General features: G+C 34.4%; 1 protein-coding gene across 1 annotated transcript in view; it reads right to left on the bottom strand.

Annotated features, from left to right (window-relative positions):
* Nucleotides 1–20,164, bottom strand: part of ighd (immunoglobulin heavy constant delta) — a 157,922-nt gene that overhangs the window by 3,854 nt on the left and 133,904 nt on the right. The window contains exons 5-8 of the mRNA XM_073832539.1: nucleotides 3,783–4,121; nucleotides 3,373–3,690; nucleotides 2,850–3,230; nucleotides 1,747–1,910 (exon numbers count right to left, since the gene is read on the bottom strand). Coding sequence (XP_073688640.1) covers nucleotides 1,747–1,910; nucleotides 2,850–3,230; nucleotides 3,373–3,690; nucleotides 3,783–4,121 — 1,202 coding nt within the window. The remainder of the gene's footprint in view (nucleotides 1–1,746; nucleotides 1,911–2,849; nucleotides 3,231–3,372; nucleotides 3,691–3,782; nucleotides 4,122–20,164) is intronic.

The raw sequence follows: 20,164 nt of genomic DNA, 5'->3' as shown, positions 1-20,164 counted from the left end.
AAGATTATGAGTATGTTTGTTCAATTAATTCAAATAGACATGCAAATTAATGGTGTTGGTGTTTCAATGTGGTGGTTATTTACATCATGAGTGTTTTTTTAATGTTGCAGATACTGAAACAAAGACGGACAGAAGAGGAAATCAGAAACATGCTTCAGAGAACATAGCAAATAGCAGGTGGAAACGTTAGGTAACAGTCAAGCTGAAATAGCCACCAAAAGCAGAACTGAAAACCATCTGCATCTCTAAAACATGGTTGAAGACATCTGCACAGGAAAGACACCTTGCCATTTACATAAAATGACTCACTTGTTATGCAATTTATTTTTTTATATACTGTACTTCACACCATGAAACATTTACACTCACAAATATTCACATCTAAAAGTGGCTGAAGTACAAAGTCTTGCAGATTTGGAGAACATCATTTATTGGGTTTTACAAAATTATGCAGAACTTATTTCAGAAATGAGGAAACTATTTCAATGAGCCTTTGAATACTCTCTGTGTTAATAAATGCTAGTCATTATTGGGTTTGTATACATATATTTAGAGCAGCATTAGAGTTTATCATACAAATCAGAGTTTCTCCCTGAGATAAAAATTTGTAAACCTACACTCTTAAAAATAAAGGTGCTTCATGATGCCATAAAAGAACCTTTTTGCCTAAATGGTTCCATAAAGAACCAAAAAGGTTCTTTGTGGCAAATAAGGTTCTTTAGATTATAAAAAGGTAAGCAAGATATGATTCTTTAAAAAACCTTTGACTGTTCTTTGTGAAACCAAAAATGGTTCTTCTATGGCATCGCCTAAAGAACAAAATACAAGAGCCTTCAATTGGTTTCTTTCTTTTATTAAAGTAAAATTTCAAAAATTTAAACACACATCACAATCACATATTTACAAGAAGAAAAAAAGAATAAAGCTGTTTTTCGGGGAGACGTCTTGCATGGCCTTTAAAATGAAAGGGATCGTTCATTTTACCTGAAAGCATAATTTTACACCAGTTAGAGCCAGAAAAATAACTGCTGTTTAACATGATAAATACATGTCAAAGTTAAATACACTCAAACCAGTTTTTATTCAGACACCTTCAACATTTCTCACATTATCACAGTTTATTTGCTTTAGTTTAGAAAATGGTAATAAAACATGACAATAACTCAGAGCTAAACTGTGTCAGAACAAATTCATATTTGATAATGTCAAATATGTATAGAAAGGTATGTAATGATTACAATCCACTAAAAATTCAGATAACTGTATGACAATATTTACACAACTAACAATACTGTTGACCAATTACCAAGCAATGCTTCATTTTGTTTAGTCTGTAGTATAAAAGGTCACATTAGCAATTAAAGAAAAAACGCTTAAGCAAAACATGGTCAGGTCAAAGTATAATTTTCGGTCCCATATTTTTTTAATCAGTTTTACTAGTTGTCTACTGTATAATGAATTTTTGGGTATAATATGTCACATGTTTACTTTATTTTGATATGCTCATTTACATAAATGAACTATTATGTCCTGCATGCACTAGTAAAATAAAAATCAACAATTATATCTGGTGTCTGAATCATTTTTGGTCTAACTCTATACGTTTAAAAAGCAAGGACAACTTTTTTTGCATCATCTCTCCCCAAATGACTCAATAATTGGCACAAATTTAAAATGCTCCTATGAAATCTATACTCATGTTTTTCCTAAACTGAAAATGAACTAGAAAATCTACAAATGGTATACCTTAACAAAAGTAGCCCCTATGCTGTAGAACAAGGTGATGAGGAACAGGAAAACAAAGGTTACAGCGGTGTTGGCAATGCCACTATCATCTGTAGCTTCGTACAGGGGTTGCTCAATCCACACAATCCATTCTGTGGGAACAGACAAGAACACATTTGCATGACCTACAGGACAACAATGCCACTGTCCAACACAAACATGTACTCTTATAATGTTTTAATCACTTCACCTGCCCATCCTCAAATAAAATTAGACGGGTGGACTAAGGACAAGAATGTCCAGTAAAAGGAAATCAATTAGAATATTGTGAACCTTGATTGAATTATATTGTTTTTGAAATTTTTCATTTTGTTAACTATATAGCATGTTTACTACATAATTAAAACACAATAGAAATCTGAGTAAAGAAAGGTGACCTCAAACAAGTCAGATGAATGTGTCTTGGCATGCTGTAGATGAACCGACGTGGCTGTGAATGATCAATCTCTAATAACTGAACTGTTATGGAGAGCATTTTGTGTTTAGGTGATTATAATATCAAACAGTACAAATGACATACAATATGCACACATAAACACACACACACTGACAAAACATTTCCTTTCATTATTAAGCATTTTATGTGCCAGCTAATGGTATAGCTTTGATTACAATGTGTTAAATCATATATTTAAATTTTGTATATTTTTAAATGGCATTTTTTGTATAATTGCATTAAAAAAGTTTTTGATTATTCTTCCATTTTTCATTTTTAACCGGTTTCATGTTTTAATTTGAATATATTTTGTGTCATTCAGTAAACATATATGATATGAGTGATGTTATTTTATGATGTTTGTGAGCTTTAATGCTCACATATGCTGTGAAAGATAAATATGATGATAGCATAAATTAAATGCACAGGAATTATGCTTTGTTTCTTTTTTATTAGTCTTGTCCTAAATGTAACTTGCATGAAAGCATCTCAAAAAAGCAAGAAGCCACAAACATTAAAGACCAACACAATTACAAATATGGACATGCAACTCAAAAATCTAAAGAACAAGAAAACAAGATGAACACTGAAGAGGCATAACAGGAAGACACCACATACACAATGCTCTAGTTCTTGCAACATGCAGGGGTATTCATACTTAGATTAATTACACCTGCTTTCTCCATTTTATCATCGATTGATCTCGTCAGCACGCGCATTTTGTCATCAATGCCTTCGTGGTACACGACACAACTGAACACTGCACCGCTCTTCCAATCAGAATCATGAACTGTTAGCTGACTGTAGACTGAGAAATGTTGACCGTTCTTAATTGGCTGGCTAGTGCTGTAACTGTATTCAGAGGTCAGAGGTTCATCATCAACAAGCCAAGACACAAACACCTCTTTGGGATAGAAGTCCTTTACATAACACATCAGGGTCACAGGTTCTCCCGTTTTGTGCTCTGGGGGTGCTATTATGAAAACAGTGGGTTTTTGGGGATCTTTACCTATAATACAAGATCACAGTTAAGACCAAACTGAGTCATGAGTCATTATTTTTATTTTGTCAAACTCTATATCAACATGTAAATTAAGAGAGCTTGTGAAAGCATGAACTGCATGCTGTTTTACAAAAAGAAAAACACATACCATTTTCTCTCCTGAAGGTTGTCTCCTTGGGTACTGCTAGGTCTTTGTGTTCAACAGTGCATGTAAATATAGTGCCGTTGCTCCATTCTTCATAGCCTATAGGGGCATCAAGTTCCACAGTATTTTTGGTTTTTAAATATTCTTCTGATTGGTAAGCAATGACGTTATTATTTGCTTTTATTGTTATTTTGGTGAATCCTGGATTTCCTGCCGAAGCTTTGCACTTCAGCGCTCCTTCTCTATTTTTCAGCATGTCTTCAGTGGAGGGAGGCACTATATTGGGCTTTATATCAGTATTGTCGATGCAGTCTTGGTTGGCTACAAATAGCAGACAAATTTGGGGAGACTTAAAAATATACGAATAAAAAAACTGCAAATAAAAGAAATACTTCTATTTTTTTTAAATTCACAGTTCTTAAGAGAAAACATACCTGGATATTCAACCTCCTTTTCTTCATTTCCCATCTTGTGCTCGAAATGGCACTTAACTTTGCTGTTAGGCTTCCATTGTTCGGCAGTGATTTGCAAAATGCTTGTGACGCTATATTCGGTTACTGAGCCATTCTTCTCACTTTTTTCATATGTGTCTATCGCATCTGTCAAATCTTTACCATCCTGAAACCACTTAAACGCGTATGCTTTAGGCGAAAACCGCTGGGCTACACACATGAAGGTTGCTGTTCCATTGTCTAACCCCGCTTTTGTAGGTACTGTTAAGTACAGAGTTGCAGGCTGATCTCGCGGTGGGGCTGGCAACATACAGGAGAAAGCAAAGAGGACATGAAAAGCAAAAGAAAATAGTGCAACATGCCTTTTTAAGCAAGCAAATAAGATGCTCTTGAGTTTGAACTTCAGTGTTAAATGTTGTATGTTTATATTTAAAATGTTTTTGTTGTTGATCTTCTTGTAGTTTGGTATGCCCTAAAGTATTCCTGAATTTCACTGAATAAAGAAATCATGTAGCCTATTATATGCTTTTCTAGCATTTTTAAACTTGCTATATTTGTAGCTTTAACCTGGAATAGGCTAAACATTGACTGAAATCAGACTTTGATAAAGGACAACTGCTTGACATCCACAGACATAACAGCTAAACTTTCCATTCAAACATGAATCTCCACAAAGAAACAACAACATAATCTTAACCCAACCGCAGGATACAGTTACACATTAATTAGCTCATGTAAAATGTTCGAATTAAAAAAAAATGTAACTTACATGGTCGGACGACGGTAGCTTTCTGTGTGCCTTGAGAATTTGTAGCTTCGCATGTGAAAGGTTTTTGAGAATCCCACTCGCTTTTTTCCACGCGCCTATGGCTGATTTTGGTGTAGTCTCCTTCCGGTCCGAACGCCGGATACTGTACGAAATCACTCAAATCTTTGTTGTCAGAATCCTTCCATGTAAATGTAAGCGAGTCCGCAGGTGAGAAACCTCTTGCCAAACAGCCGATGGTAAGGTACTCCTCAGAACCAGGAGTACACTGAGACATAGCGAAGATTGACTTGGGCGCAGATGCTTGAGCTGTAGAGACATTACATTGTTCTTAGACAACATAAACAACGTAATGTAGATATGCAACACTTTTAGACCCATTAGAGAGCTATGCTACATCTCAAATTAATAACTGGTTGAATTAATGAAGAAAATATAACAAAACTTAAACAATTAAATAGACTATAACATAAAACAAAATGATAGAGTTTAACTGGTTTTACGCGTCAAAGTGGAATGATCAGTAGCCTATATTGTGCCTATATTGGTTGAAATTGTGGAGACCGGGGAGCTCAGCTTTTTTCAAACAGGTTTCTCGGATGAGCAAAAAATTAGGGTTGCCCTTGAAAACTGCTATGTTAAAGTTTTAGACGCTGAATGCCGCGATTGACCAAACAGAAGTATTTCGATGAGCCGCATAATAAAACAAAATCTCGAGAACAGGGTGAAATATTTTTTTTTCTTGGATTCTGTAATAAATAAAGTTATACATATAAATTATATATATAGTTTACTGCAATTTTCGACTGCGAAATTGCTTTCCATTTTGTTTCAAATAAATCAGTACACAAGGTATGAAATGTTTAAGTTAAATTCTCACTATTAACTAGTTGCTTATTAGCATACCTATTATTAATATATTGGTTGTTTATTAGTACTTATAAAGAACATTCTGCATGACCATATTCTACATCCCCAATTGTACCCAATGCATTTGCAGTAAATTAGGAGTTTTATTTTAGTTGAAAGTCGTAGTCGGTGGCTATAGCAGGAATTAAAATGTATGATAAATTTAACCTACAAACAAATTAAATACAATCCCAAAATTTCGAAAATTTGTAACAATAACAATATTGTAACTTTAAACTGAATTATTCGAAAAAGGGATAATTAAGTCAATTTGTGATTGCAAATATTTAGGCCTATTAAATATCGGTTGGGTATGGACCTATACGCCAGCGTTTTACCTAGCCTATTTTTTATTTATTTAGTACAGCTGAACTGTATTTTCTTTTTAACAGCGGAATGCAATATATTATTTAAAAAAAAAACATGTAATGGCCATAGCAGTGTAAAACTGCTATAGAAAAATGCAGTAGCCACATTGCAGTCTAGTTATTTAGTTATATTTAGCCTTTTCAGCTTCTAATATTTGCCCAGATTAAGACATTTGCGAGAAGAATGAACAGTTAAAATAGTCGTTTAACAATAACTACTGTTATTGATTTTGGTTCGTTTTTTAGTAGCTATACAACAAAACAATATTAAAAAATGAGGTAGTATTTTACATTTTCTAAAGAAATAACCAATATTCTAACAACAATTACTAGACAACTGAGACATAATAAGAAAACTTTACATAATAGGCTAACACGTTAATGTGACATTTTGTCTTATTTTTTACGATACAACTGTCATTGCAAATTAATAAAACAATCTTACTGTTTGTTACGGTGACTTTGGTGCCGCTTCCCCAGTAGTCGAAAGCCCAGTTACACAATATTCTTTTAATGTTACAGCGCAGTATAAAAATGCAGACTGTTAAATGACCTGCAGCCGATTTGTTTTATCTGAATGCGTGTACTCATCAAATTATTTAAAATGTAATTATGCATAATTAATGTGAATCTTTGCGTTTCTAGCTAAACTCTAAAGACATGTCACGACTTTAATTGTTCTAATCGAAGAGTAAATCGCCATATACATTTTGCTTAAATATAAAAACAGCTTTTGACAAATTACAGGTAACACTTTTTCGTACTAAATCAGATTTTGTTTTAGTAAGCTTTTCTTACCTGACGAGACAGTGACCATGGTTCCTTTCCCCCAGTAGTCAAAAGCATTGTCACAATGACAGTTTTACCCATGGATATTGTACAAAAATAGCTATTATGTACGCTCGTATGACAAGTCATTTTAAGTTATTATCTTAACCCACAAATTCGACCATTTATCCGTTTACTTCACTCTAAGGTGTATTCTTGCAAAACGGACACGCGGTCTGTACATTTAGTTTTTATTATTATATTTATAACATATGTCAACGTTTATGAAAAAATTAAATTTGATTTCTTACCAGATGTCACTGTGACAGACGTTCCTTTCCCCCAGTAGTCAAAAGCATAGTCACACTGACAGTTTTACCCACTGATATTGTACAACAATTCACTCGTATGACAAGTCATTTTAATTTATTACCCAAACCCACAAATGCGACTATTTATTCTTTTGATTCTGTCTAAGGTTTATTCTTGCGAAATGGACAAGCGGTCTGTCGATTTAGTTGTATTATTATATTTAAAACATATTTCAGCGTTCATGAAAGATTTAAATTTACTTCTTACCAGATGTCACTGTGACCGAGGTGCCTTTTCCCCAGTAGTCAAAGGCTTCGTAGTCACAGTGATACTTTTGATTTCTTCAGTGCGCAAAAACACTAATGATTATTTATTTATTTATTTATTATCAGCAAACCCAGCTACAATCCTATTTATTTCATAATTAAATGCAACATTATCCATTATGTTTTTCTCTCTCTTTTTTAACCAGTGGACTAAAAAGTCTGTTACTAAACATGCAGTTTTAGTTGTTTGACTGTAACTAAACAAAATCTAACTTCTTACCTGATGTTACAGTCACCGTTGTGCCCTTTCCCCAGTAGTCAAAGGCAGCGTCACAACAAGAAGATTTACGATAAGAGCCATACCATAACCCTAGTAGGCTACATCTACGCTGTCTTGCCATAGGACTAAAGCGACTAGCTTGGAGACCTTTTAGTGCGCACCTTCTTTAATCTGAGAGTTTAACTCGATACCGTTTACCGACGTCCCCTTTCGATTATTAGCAAATATAAAAATTGTAAATACGCCTGCATGTTATTTTGCCACAAGACCACTTACCTGACCTTCGAAATTAAATAAAAATGGAATAGCAGAAAGTATCAACAATTTCTTACCTGAGGAAACGGTGACTTTGGTTCCTTTCCCCCAGTAGTCAAAGTAATAGACACAGTGACTGGTGCCTTTGAGTTACTAACCAAAAACCAACAAGAAGAAGCAATGTTAATGTGATCAAACTCAAACTCCGCATCTGTTATTTTACCTTACTTTTAAAGATTCAGTGAAAACATCTCTTCAGTCTGCCTTTCTGTATAGCTGTCCTTCAGTATAGGTCAGAAATATAATTTGCACTAAAGATATATCACTAATGTTCTATACTATACAAAACATGAAGACACTGATATTAAAAAGTGAAACCATTTTAGGCTATAGTAATAACCAACTAAACCTTTCCTGCATCTGTCCTTACTTTACCTAAGTGCCGATGTTTGCTAATAATAAAAAAACCAAAAAAAAACTTTGATATACATAAATGATTTTGCATCATTTATCGTCATTCATACATTCATAGGCCTACATGCATACAAACAAACTGTTACTTCCTGTCATTGAGATATAAAAGCTTTTTAATGAAAAGGGACTGAATCTAGGATGTAAACAATGACATTATTTTTAGTTTCAGCAACACCATTATCATGGGAAATCCTCTTATCAGCTGAAAGTAACCATACTGCAAAGACATCTCTTTCCACAGCGGGCATTCAAACTGATGTTTTATTGTGAGTAGACTGGGCTGAAGAATGAATGCTGTATCAGATGCAGGTGACACTTGCTCAGTCCATCTCTCTCTCATAATACTCTACATAATACAATAAGCTGGTCACTTCTTCGAAGCAGCAAAACATTCTTTTTTAACTAGTTCTGAAGTGATGTTTTCTATTTAGCAATAAAGGCTTGGGCTCATCCGTTAAACTGTCAACCTCAGATTTGAATCAGTGGCAGAAGGAAGTAGTTTTTTAAGACACTCTTTAAAGAAACCATTTATTTACATACTTGTGCTATCAAACTTTTGTAAAACCACAACATCACACAATGTAGTCATGTGAAATAATATATATACATATATAATATATATGTATATATAGTGCCTATAATAAACCTATTAACAGTTTTTTCTGTAACGTTTTCACGATATTTTACAGTTAAAATTACATTAATTTTTACAGTGTACCAGTTGCGTGTTTAGGCAACATGCAAACCACGGGGTCCCACGGGGCAGAGCGATTTCCACTAATGGAAATTTCTACTGAGGGGGACCCCCCGGGGCTTCCTGTTTAGAGCCCTCAAAACTCTTATGCCCCTGATGGCTACTTGCATAATATTGCTGGGGTACTTTTACTTTTTAAAAACATTTAAAAATTGTATTTCTAACTTCTTTGTTTGTAACTGTATTCTTTATTTTTACACAAATATGTTTTTGGCCAGAAATTGAGTACAATTGTACTTTCACGTTAGTATAACTTTTGAGTTCTTGTTACACCCCGTTTATACAGTGCAATTGAAATAGTTACTCTATTTGTCATACAGCCTGAAATCAAAGCCCATTCCAAATAACTTTTCCAGCCTAATTTACAATTTTGGGTTTAAAAATTAAAAATTTTACAAATTAATAAAAACCAAAAAAAAAAAAAAAACTAGAATAATAGTGTTGGAAAAGTTATCAGCCCTTGATTTAATACTTGCTTAATTTACTGCCATCAGTCTTTTTGGATATGTCTGTACTAGCTTTGCACACCTTGACTGGGGAATATTTGCCCATTCTTTCTTACAGAATTGCTCAAATTCAGTGAAAATATGTGGTGAGCAGTAATGGACTGCTCTCTTCAAATACACAGATTTTTGATTGGATTTAAGTCAGGGCTCTTACTTGGCCACTCAAGGACATTCACCTTCACATCCTTCGTTGTTGTTTTGGCAGTATGTTTAGGGTCATTGTCGTGTTTTAAACGGTGAATGACCTGCCCATCTTCAACTGTCTAGCAAAGGAATGCAGGTTTTTCTCAAGAATTTGGATGTACTTGGCAGCATCCATTTTCCCTTTAATCCTGACCAATCACCCAGTCCCAGCTGAAGACATAATATATAATGCTGCCACCACCATGCTTCACAGTAGGTATAGTGTGTTTTGGGTCATGTGCTGTGTTTGCTTTTCGCCAAACATAGTGCTTGGAGTGCAATCCAAAAAGGTCATTTTTGGTCTTATCAAACCATAGCACCATTTGCAAGAAGATATCAGATATACTCTTCCAAATGTGTTTTTGTATAGCAAAACAAAAAAAGCTTCTTTCGTGCCACCCTGCCATATGATCTCCTGGCTCTGTCATCCACAACAGTATACTCAGTATACTAAGCTTTTATTTATATTTGAACAAAGTGGTATGTCCAAAATTAATAATACCCTTTGCAAACTGTCACAGTCTATGGGAAAGTCCAAAGTTCTATACCATTCCAAACAAGCTGTTCTAAAGCATACTAATTACCCTGATTCATTGGAAACAGCTGTTTTAATCAACTCAACAGGTGAAAAATGTGGTCCACTGTCAAACATGGTGGTGGGAACCTAATGTTTTGGGGGTGTTTTTCAGCCGGTGGACCAGAGAACCTAATCACAGTGACACAATGAAAAAGGAGCAATACATCAAAATTCTCAACAACAACATCTGCAGAGAACTTGACTGTATATATTTTTAACTTAATAAAGTTTCTGTTATGATGGAGTTTTGTAGTTAACATCGTGCTGAAGAGTGGAGCTTGTGACAGGTCCATGAGGCCTGACAGTTTCATAATTAGCAATTATTGTGTATACATAATACATGGGTTATCACTGTTATCTTGATTTCTCATGAAATGTGTTCTATTGCTATCTAATTCTGAAAAGGATTAGTTTGAGTTCCGTTGACATGCCTGTGAGTTATTCTTTTGATTATGTTGCATGATTAAAGTACAAGTTCAAGTCCAAATTTGCTTGTAGAGTATGTTTTGAACTAAGTAAACATTACATTTTTGATGCAAAATATATAAAATAACAAGGCTACTGCTAAACACCAAATATCATTAAGCATCTAGAGAAGAAAAAAGCATAAGGTTATTTTAACAGTTCAATCAAGAGCTTAGAGGTTTGAATCTGACAGTATCATCAGGAAACACCTGCATTTGGTTGGAAGCATCTATCCGATCTGTTAAAATTATGTTTGATAAACAATCCACAGTTTAAAACAGCAATATCAGTTTCATTTATGCTCTGATATCACAAAACAAAGCAACATGATATGATTATAAAACATAAGATGCGTTAAAAATACACACTAAATGCAGTAATATTCACAACATACAGCAAATTAAACAGAATAGCCACAGTGTACAAAAATCACACACATCTGAGGACTGCTTTAAGTTAGTGTTAATTGCCTACTACATTTAATTGACCGGAAAAAAAGTGCTCTTTTTGAAAGAAAACAATACACTTACTTGTTCACTGCCTGGCCAAAAAAGTCACCTTTTGCATTTAAATAATCAAATACTTAGGATTTTAGGACTGAAATATTTTGCAGTGGTTAATGTGTTTCTGGCATGTTGTATGTTTGACAAAAATTCTTATAACTCTAACTGATACAGTGTGTAGCTTTTTATTTCTCAGACAACCATCCCTGATAGAACAGGTACATCTCAGAGACGTCTATTTGACGTCTGCATTTGCATCTGCAAGACGTAGTTTGTTAATCTGCAATATGTCTATTGGATGTTTCCTATCAGATGTCAAATAGATGTCTATTAGATGTCTTTAAGATGTTTATGAATTAGAATATATGTAAAACTGACATCTTACAGACGTTTGCCAGACATTTGTACACAGCAGATGCTTTCCAGATCAAGAGATCTTGTAGACGTATGTGTGCTATCTGGGATGTTGGAAGATGAACACATGTACGTTTTCCAGGATGACAATGTCAAGATTCATCAGGCTCAAACTGTGAAAGAGTCATTTAGGGAGCATGAGAAATTATTTTCATACATAAATTGGTTACCATAGAGTCCTGATCTTAACCTCATTGAAAGTCTTTAGGATGTGCTGTAGAAGAAAAATAACACAGTAATGTATCAAAATTAAAAGTTATCATGGCTAAATTATTTTGGGATAACTGAAACATGTACTCTTTACTTTATTATCTGTGCAACTTAACAAATTATGCGGAATCAGTGGTCAGAATTCAGTTGATTAAATCAACAAAAACAATAATAATGTCTGTGTTTTATGGGGGTTTATGAAGTGAAATGTTTCACTGTGGCCACCCCATGCACAGTAATACATGCTTCCTCAAATACTCTTCATGCTTTACAGCAGCACAATTTCTTTTTGCTGCAGGTTCTTTTGAACTTTGTGCGTCTGAGTGTGATTTTTCTAATAATGTAATTGATAAAGAAGTTCAATATGATTAGATTTTAAGTGAAACTGTTGTTTGACAGGAATATAATAATGATGGCATATTAGGAAAAGATGCATTCAAATACAAACACTAAATGCAATAATATTTACAACATGCAAAAATTTACACTGTTTTGTCACAATGTACAAAAAAAAGGTGAATCTTCTTATCATATTCAGGCCTCCCTGTTAACATTGTTTAACATTATTGTCATTTGATATCTATATATAAAGCCCTTTTTTAATATTTGTGTGTGTGTGTGTGTGTGTGTGTGTACCGGGTATTCATCACGTTGTGGGGACCAAATGTCCCCACAAGGATAGGAATACCAGTAGATTTTGACCTTGTGGGGACATTTCTCAGGTCCCCATGAGGAAACAGGCTTATAAATCATGCACAATGAGTTTTTTTTTTTGAGGAAGTAAAAGTGTGTACAATCTCCTGTGAGGGCTAGGTTTAGGTTTAGGGTAGGTGTAGGGCAATAGAAAGTACGGTTTGTACAGTATAAAAACCATTACGCCTATGGAATGTCCCCATAAAACATGTAAACCCAACATGTGTGTGTGTGTGTGTGTGTGTGTGTGTGTGTGTGTGTGTGTGTGTGTGTGTGTGTGTGTGTGTGTGTGTGTGTTTGTTTTTGTGACATATCAGGACACAAATTGGTGTAATAACATGGGTATGACATAGGTATTACAAGGAGAGGGTGACTTATGAGGACATTGCCCATGTCCCCACTTTTCAAAAGGCTTATAAATCATACAGAATACGTTTTTTTGAGAATGTAAAGATATGCACAGTCTCCTGTGAGGGCTAGGTTTAGGTGTAGGGAAGGTGTAGGGTGATAGCAAATATCGTTTGTACAGTATAAAAACCATTACGTCTATGGAATGTCCCCACAATTCACAAAAACAAACATGTGTGTGTGTGTGTGTGTAAGAAATAAAAACTGCAAAAGGGCTACAGACTGATTGCATTTTGTTTTATACTTTAATGTAGTCTATATGGTCATGTACAGTGTTGGGCGTTACGTAAATTACATCAGATTACAGTAACTACTAAAGTAACACATTACTTTTTTATTTTACAAAAAATATCAGAGTTAAGTTTTAAAATAAGAAACGCCAATTACTTTTTTTCTCATTTATTGATTGACAAGTCGCCTGTCATCGTGTTGAGATAAATCGGGAGTACACTTGCATCTCAATAAATTAGAATGTTGTGGAAAAGTTCATTTATTTCAATAATTCAACTCAAATTGTGAAACTTGTGTATTAAATAAATTTAATGCACAAGTCTTTGGTTCTTTTAATTGTTATGATTTGGCTCACATTTAACAAAAAACACACAATTCGTCTCAACAAATTGGAATTGGAATTGTTGGCCTTCTGGAAAGTATGTTCATTTACTGTATATGCACTCAATACTTGGTAGGGGCTCCTTTTGCTTTAATTACTGCCTTAACTCGACATGGCATGGAGGTGATCAGTCTGTGGCATTGCTGAGGTGGAAATCCTGCTGGAAAATGAAATCAGCATCTTTAAAAAGCTGGTCAGCAGAAGGAAGCATGAAGTGCTGTGACTTTGGTTTTCAAAAAACACAGTGGACCAACACCAGCAGATGACATTGCACCCCAAATCATCATAAGACTGTGTAAACTTAACACTGGACTCAACTTGGCAACTTGGGCTATGAGCTTCTCCACCCTTCCTCCAGACTCTAGGACCTTGGTTTCCAAATAAAATACAAAACTTGCTCTCACCTGAAAAGAGGACTTTGGACCACGGAGCAACCATTTCTTCTTGAATCGTTTTTGCTTGACAAGCCACTCAAGGCTGCGGTTCTCTCAGTTGGTTGTGCATCCTTTTCTTCCACACTTTTTTCTTCCACACAACTTTCTGTTAACATGCTTGGATACAGCACTCTGTGAACAGCCAGCTTCTTTGGCAATGAATGTTTGTGGCTTACCCTCCTTGTGAAGGGTTTCAATGATTGTCTTCTGGACAACTGTCAGATCAGCAGTCTTCCCCATGACTGTGTTGCCCAGTGAACCAAACTGAGAGACCATTTTGAAGGCTCAGGAAACCTTTGCAGGTGTTTTGAGTTGATTACCTGATTGGAATGTCACCATATTCTAATTTGTTGAGATAGCGAATTGGTGTTTTTTTTTTGTTAAATATGAGCCAAATCATCACAATTAAAAGAACCAAAGACTTAAACTACTTCAGTCTGTGTGCAGTGAATTTATTTAATACACAAGATTCACAATTTGATTCATGTATTCCTCAAATAAGATAAGGACAGTGAAATACAAACTCAGAATAAGACGCAAACCTGCAATACATAAATTTGTTGAATAACACAAATATCCTTTATGTATTTAATCCCATTTTATTAACCACTGTTTTTGCTGCTGACCTTCAATGATCCAATTCAAACATTCTTATAAACAAAAATTACTTGTGCTTATTTGTTTATTTATTTATTTATTTATTTATCTTTAATTCTGAAAAGTGTTAAACTTTGTTCTCCTGCATTCTTCTGTACAGACATGAATTTATTTTACCTTCAGCCTGAGGCTTATTCAGATTACTTTTTGATTTGAAAGGGCATATATTTGCTAAAAATAGAATGTTTTATATAAAAAACAAACAAGCAAGGCCTGCCCAGATTTAAAGGTGCCATAGAATGGAAAATTGAATTTACCTTGGCATAGTTAAATAATAACAGTTTAGTACATGGACGTGACATACCATGAGTCTCAAACACCATCGTTTCCTCCTTCTTATATAATTCTATTATTTGCAAAAGACCACCGAAAAATAGGTCAATTCCAACATAACAGCGACTGTTACGCAACATCCCAGAGATCGTTAATAGTTACGCCTCCAACATTTGCATCGCCCAATCATCATTAACGTGAGCACATCAGTACAAGGCGAGGCACTCAAGGGACACGGTTACCACATAAACAGAGAGATGACTGCGCTGATGATGAATTTTGGAGAAATAACTGCGCTGATGATGGCGAATGATTTACAGATCTTGAGAATCACTGACGAGCAGCTCAACTTGTGTGGTAAATACTTGTGTCTCTGCATTATAACTTTACACAGAGCACATGCATCACAGTAATCAGACTAAAATGTCCACAATTCAAAATGGCAGATTCAACAAACTGCATATTAAAAGTGGCGAGAGCTCCTAATTATATTTATATTTTTCTCCATGTGTGAGCTATTGAGACGAGCAGTTCTGTGAAACAGCCAATCAGAGCAGAGCTCATTAATATTCATGAAGCTTCCAAATAAGGCAAAAACAGTTTCATTCTAGGGACAAATTCTAGGGTTGTAAATGGACCTGTAAAACCATTTCTGGAGATTTTTTGCCCTTTCCTATGCCATATACCTTCTATGTAGATATCAGAGAACAATTTAAAATATGCTCCCAATGCATTCTATGGCACCTTTAAAAAGTAACATAACACATTACTTTCCATGTAAAATTTAATTAGTTACTTTTTTAGGGAGTAACACAATATTGTAATGCATTACATTTAAACGTAACTTTCCCCAATGGTCATCTAAAAAACACTGATTTTAATCTGCTCTTTTTGATTATTAAATTACTGCATAATGTATTAAGGTGAACAATGATGATAGAGAAAAATCTATTTAGGCTGCACATTATAGATTCACTAATTGCGATCACTGATTTACAGATGCTTCTGACCTTTTTGTAGTGGGTTGAAATACTGTGCCCCAGCCCCCGAATACACAGACAGACAGTCCATAACAAAAACAAAGACCCTGCTATCAGAGCACACACATTTATTTGACTTTACTATCTGTGACTTTAGGATCACTACGTTTTCATACTGACCCATTTATGCTGGGATAAATTAAACACATACTCTTTACTTAAATACTTATATTTAAACTATATGAATGAGAAAGGTAACTGTGCACCCAAGCTAATTATGTGGAACCAGTGGCCAGACATCAGTTGATTAAATCAACAACAACAGCAAAAAAAAAAAAAAAAAATGTTTTATTGAGGTTTATGATTATGAAGTCAAATGTTTCACTGTTTGACCTAATGTTGTTGGACATTGTTGTCATTTAAAATCTATTATAAAGCCATTATTTTACTCTTTGTGTGTAAAACTGGAAAATGGCATTTGTGGCATAATTAAGTGTAGTGAATATGTAATAAATACAGAATTTAATCTGATCACTTTTATTATTTCACTCTATGAAGTCTTAAGATGAAAAATTATGAAATGGAAAATCTTTTTATGTTGCACATTATAGATTCACTATTGTGATCATTAATTTCCAGATGCTTCTGAGCTTTTTGTAATGGGTTGAAATACTGTGCCCCCCGTATACACAGAGATACAAGTCATAACAAAATCAAAGACCCTGTTATCAGAACACACATTTATCTTTACGATCAGTGATCACTGCATTTTCATGCTGACTTCTCAATGCTGCTATTTAGTAATATGCCCGAAAAGCAAGTTAAACAAATGTGGGTATACTTTCAAAATAAATAATAATTATAATAATAATTATAAATAGATATTTTAAACAGTAATTAATAATATGCACTATAAATGTTTGTTGAGGACTGCTTTAAGAAGTCAGTTGTAGTACTTTTAACTGACTGAAAAAAAATGCTCTATTAAAAATACTAAACACTACACAGTTAATTGTAAAATCAACTTACATACAATAATGTATACATCATTATATTGCGTAAAGTCTAAGTGAAATTCAGCATGGTCTTCAAAATTGTATATGATATGTTCACATTGCAAGAAATTGTTCAAATACACTGTTTTAGGATTGAATTATTTTTGCAGTGGTTAAGTTTGTGCCATGTTGAATGTTTGACAACAATTCTCTTAATCCTAACTGATACAATGTGTAGCTTTTTATTTCTCAGCTAGCCATGCTGGAAGATGTATCCATGTACATATTTCAGGATGACAATGTCTACTGTATGTGTAACCAAGTTATGTAATTCAACTGAGCAAAAATGTCCATGTTTTATTGGGTTTTATGCAGTGAAACATTTCACTGTGGCCATTCCATGCACAGTGATTCATGCTTCCTCAAATACTCCTCATATAACAGCTCCTCATTACACACAGCAGCACATTTTCCTTTTTTGCTGCAGGTTCTTCCAAAGCATTTAAATGTATAGTTTAGCTGTGTATTGTCATTCATTTATTTAAACTACAAATGTAGCCAATTTCATGCAGTGGATCATTACAGATGAAAAAGTTAACCAGTTTTAGACTGGGACTGAGGTTTTTGTCATAGCTTTTATCACCGTGGCCGTTGTAATGCACAGTGATCTGAACAATAGCAAATACATGACACCTTATGTTTCCTACTTCATAGACTAATAGATTGAGATCTTTGAAGGTTCTTTCAAATTGAAATGCTAATATAAGCACAGTTAACTATAGTAGATTCTATATTAGACATACAAGGAATAAACATAATAGTATTACTGATTTCTATTAAACATTTCGATCCATGACCTGAGGCCTATATTTTATGTATAAATAATGACTCCTGATCGCTAATAAAGCTAGTCACTAGGCAATGATTGCAGAGTCAGAAATATATTGTTTTATTTATAACAAACAAAAAACAAAAATAACTTTTAATTCGCTTTGCTTAATGAATGTTGCAACGTCCTCCTTTTGATTTCGTGGACTAGATGTTTCATTTAGTCTCGGGTTGTATAGAGTTTGTGTACAGGTGTAAATCAGCGTGGTCGTAGTTACTGTAGCACAGTAGCATAAAGCCAGACAATAACTACTTCTAGTGATTACAATGCAGAGTAAGTTGGAAAATTTTAGACTTTTCGAGAAATTATTGTAAAGGCGATTCAAACAACAAGCAATCCAACATGCAGAAAAGCATATATGGAACTTTATGGAGCATCAAAATGATCATTGAAAATAAAAATATACGTTAAAGATTGTACTTACTAAGACCAATTTCTAGCCAACTTTTCCTTGAAATTTTCATACTTTATAAAAAGACATTATTCCAGAAACTCTTGACAATTTCTTGAAACTTCGCAAGAAGAAGAATCATTGCTGAGAAATGCATTTCAGAAGGTTCCATAATCCAAAGCTTAAGTATCGAAATCGCACCAAAAGTGTATTAGTGAACTATTGGGGAAGACAGAGGAAGAGGGTTCGGGATGACCCAAGTGATTCCATTGCCTTTTAGCGCCGCCTACTGGCGCGTCACGGTTCACTATTTATCACTGCAATCACTTCAGTCTATATTGAAATATGTGTTGACTCCTTACAGCCTACACCGTACAGCTGGCATTTTGTCAGTACATTCATTTATAAGTAATAGAATTAAATGTCATATATTGCTTACAATTTTTAGCCATGTTATTTAATGCCGTTTAGCTTTGAATGTCTATCCATTCACTATAGAGTGCCTATTCTAGCATTTTGTGCCTGTAGATTTGCATTTGATTCATCTTATTAAATTCCATTCAGTGCTTAACATGTTTGGTCGTTTTAGTATTTACTACTCAAAATAATAAATAGCAGCAAATGCTTCAAATAAATAAACTGAATTTACTTGTCAAGTGATTGCGACTTCTGTCAACACTGACGTAAAAGGCACAAATTGAGAAACACAATGAATATGTCCCAATATGCACACTATAGCTGATAACAGATAAGGAGTGTGACCATTATGTGATAAAATCCACTTATGTGAATTGTTTACATTACGGTCTCTCCAAATGATGGGAATTCTAGTGCACTCATTGTAGCTGCTGTCACACCATAATGGTCACAGGACTTTCCCCCACCATGAGTTGTTCATTTTTAAGAAATCCTTTGTTTCTGAATACCTAGTCGTATAGTCGAAAAGTTTTTCTTTTAATCAGTAACAACCCAGCACACGCATCTGCTGTGTATGAAAATCTGACAGATGTCTGTAAGATGTCAGTTTTACATACATTCTGAATCATAAATATGACATCTAAAAGACGTCTATTTGACATCTGACATGAAAAGTCCTATTCCAGAAACACTCTAAAAAATGTCTTTCAGATGTAAATGCAGACTTCGAATAGACGTCACTTGGATGTACAGTATGTGTCCTAGGGAACACAATGCACAGAAGGCCATAGCGTACAAGAATTGAATAACCTACAATTAAAGGTTGTATCAGCGATTTCTAGCCTGAAACATAAAGTGTCAATTTCAGCTGACCTTTCTTCACGATCCGCTCGCTGCCTGCCCCATAAATTGTCTGTGAAAAAACTGCGTCTCTCTGGTCAGCCTACACTCTAAAAAGTGCTGGGTTAAAAAATAACCCAACCATAACCCAGCTGCTGGGTAACTATGGGACAGAACACGCGTTGGGTTGTTTTGACCCAAGTGCTGGGTTGAACCATTTGACCCAAAATGCTGGGTTGTTTATTTGACCCAACCAGTGGGTCAGATTAACTGTGCTGCTGGGTTAAAGATTACCTAAACATTGGTTTATTTGTTGTCTCATTGCCTTGCTACCTTTATATTTACCAATAATAATAATATCTAAATCACAAAGGAATGTAAAATTATTATTGTTTTTCTGTAATACATTTACACAACACAAAAAAAAATGCAAAGATGCAAACATCAATTTAATGAGTTTTCACATTTCTTTTTAATACAAATTTTCAAAAAGGGTACAGCTGTCACATTTTGTCCAACCCCTACAGACACAAATAACGGTTTTAGTAGATCAGTTTTTTTAAAACAAAACTGTAAACTAGGCACTGTACATTCCTATTCTTTATGTCAACATTGCAGCAGAAGAACACTCAAAAATGAATTATTACCACATTAGAATCATTCCAAACATTGTGCCATTAAACCTAAGCCCAACAAAGAGTCCACCAGACAATACTTACAATTTAAAACATGTTAGTGTTTAA

Source organism: Garra rufa, chromosome 1 (assembly GCF_049309525.1).
Source record: "Garra rufa chromosome 1, GarRuf1.0, whole genome shotgun sequence".
In the NCBI taxonomy this organism is placed as follows: Eukaryota; Metazoa; Chordata; class Actinopteri; order Cypriniformes; family Cyprinidae; genus Garra; species Garra rufa.
Note: the sequence above shows the minus strand (reverse complement) of the source record. Positions and strands in the feature narration are given on the sequence as shown.